The sequence below is a fragment of the Penaeus monodon genome, chromosome 19, assembly GCF_015228065.2.
Source record: "Penaeus monodon isolate SGIC_2016 chromosome 19, NSTDA_Pmon_1, whole genome shotgun sequence".
NCBI lineage: Eukaryota > Metazoa > Arthropoda > Malacostraca > Decapoda > Penaeidae > Penaeus > Penaeus monodon.
The window spans coordinates 45203400-45205337 of NC_051404.1; the positions used below are offsets into that span (position 1 = coordinate 45203400).

The following is a 1938-nucleotide window of genomic DNA, read 5'->3' on the forward strand; positions in this document are numbered from 1 at the left end:
CAGAGTTATATACATTTCTTCTTCCTTATCTATTTCTTTTCAAATGTAATTCACATAATTTTAAAGGGAAAGAAAATGAACAAGACTTTGCAACTAATGACTGCAATGATATATTTACCTGAGTATTTGTGTCAATACACATTTGGTGACCACCTCTCATGCCAGGCTGCTGACGACTGCCAGTTGGGGATGGGATGATGGGTGTCCACTGTGGCTTATATTCTTGTTGGCTGATGTACTGTTGAAACAACCCATCTAGGAAAGGAAATGAGGACATATTTTAGATATCAACTATGCTAGCTCATAGACAAGATGGAAAAAAAATTATCTAAATACCACATTTATCTTCAACTCCTGTTTTGGAGCGTGATTTTTACCTCGTGCTGCTTCGCTTATGAGTTTCTCACTGCCATCAAAATCTCCTTGTTCCACTAAGAGTTTGTGAAGCTTTGTTAGTCTAGGATCTTCTAAAGTGACGCGTGTCCTCTTCTCCAGAGATTCAAATGCTTCTGTGTAATTATGCTGGCGAAAATGTTTCAGACACAGGCGGATGGCTTCTCTTTCCCGATACTGCATTCAAAAATCAAATATTTATTTATTTGAGCCATGAAACTTCAAATCATAGATATAAAAAACTCTCACTTATATATATACACACCACACATTCAAACACAGTAGTACTAAAAAAGCAACAAGCTTAATAATACCAACCTTACTCGGAAAAGACAGAAAGCAAAGCAACATTAGAGAAAATAAAGATAAACATGACTCAATCAAAAACTTTCTTCATTACAAAAAAAGATTGCTAATTAGCTTACAGTTGTATACCAGTTGATACACTTCTGCACAATGTTCCAGTCCTCACAGCCTCCAAGACTAACATGCCAAATACTAAAGTTGAAGGTTGATCCCCATGACTGAAATAAGAAGCAAGTTTTTGAGATAAACTAATTATGATATCAGGATAACTGGGTGTTTCCTTATTTTATTTAGTTATTAATGTTTACCATTTTTCTCTTGAAAGCAAGAGCAGGGACAAGTCTGAAAGTTTCATACTTGTTAAGTCTCACTTCCATGTTTAATTGAATTTCCATCCTAAAAACAGAAAGCTCAACTCAGAAGTGTTACAAAGAAAGAAAATTAGTTTAATGATAGTGCATGAAGTTTCCTCACTGACACCATATCTCTCAAACCTACTACTATAAAAGCATATGAATTTTATTACACAGATTTATTCCATCTGTAACCTGACAAATATATGGCTTACCTGTAAAGGAACTATCTTTACATAGCGAACTGGAAACTGATGTCCAGACACTGTGTGCTTTAATAGAAAAGTCTCAGGGACAGTGTCATTTTTCAATCCACTGGAAAAGAAGACAGCTTAACAATAATCAGAATTTTCAAAAGGAAATCACTTCTACAAAATTGTTCGAATAGCATTCCATTCTAAGCACATTACTATGTTGCACATAGTGTTTAACCAATGTTAAGGACAAAAATATTCCCCTGTCAACCAACATTTACCATTAGCCCAATTATACAAATATTTTATTCACCTCTCTAACAGGAGCACCATGTTGTCATCTGATAAACCTCCATAGACCCTAAATTTTTTGATGTTGCAGACGTGTACTTTTTCATACTTCCCAAAAGTTATAGTTTTTAACACTGCTGGACGTTCTAGTTTTAATATCAGGAACTGAAACGATACACAAAATGCAATTAGAGTTTATATAAACTTAAGTATGAACAACTAGATTTATAATTAATAATACATAAATAATACATAATGAAGCATATGAAACATTGACATTAATATAACAAGATTATACATTTATATTGTCTTGAATTATAAATCTACATAAACTGCTTTCTTAATACGGATAATTAATCACACACACACGCACTCACTTATGCATGCACAAATAGATATGA

At 33.5% G+C, this 1938-nt stretch overlaps 1 protein-coding gene across 4 annotated transcripts in view; it reads right to left on the reverse strand.

Annotated features, from left to right (window-relative positions):
- LOC119585259 (muskelin-like) overlaps window positions 1–1938 on the reverse strand; it is a 23302-nt gene that overhangs the window by 16000 nt on the left and 5364 nt on the right. For all 4 annotated transcript variants that reach the window (XM_037933930.1, XM_037933928.1, XM_037933929.1 and 1 more), the window contains exons 3-7: window positions 1560–1702; window positions 1268–1367; window positions 819–917; window positions 378–570; window positions 119–255 (exon numbers count right to left, since the gene is read on the reverse strand). In XM_037933930.1, coding sequence (XP_037789858.1) covers window positions 119–255; window positions 378–570; window positions 819–917; window positions 1268–1367; window positions 1560–1702 — 672 coding nt within the window. The remainder of the gene's footprint in view (window positions 1–118; window positions 256–377; window positions 571–818; window positions 918–1267; window positions 1368–1559; window positions 1703–1938) is intronic.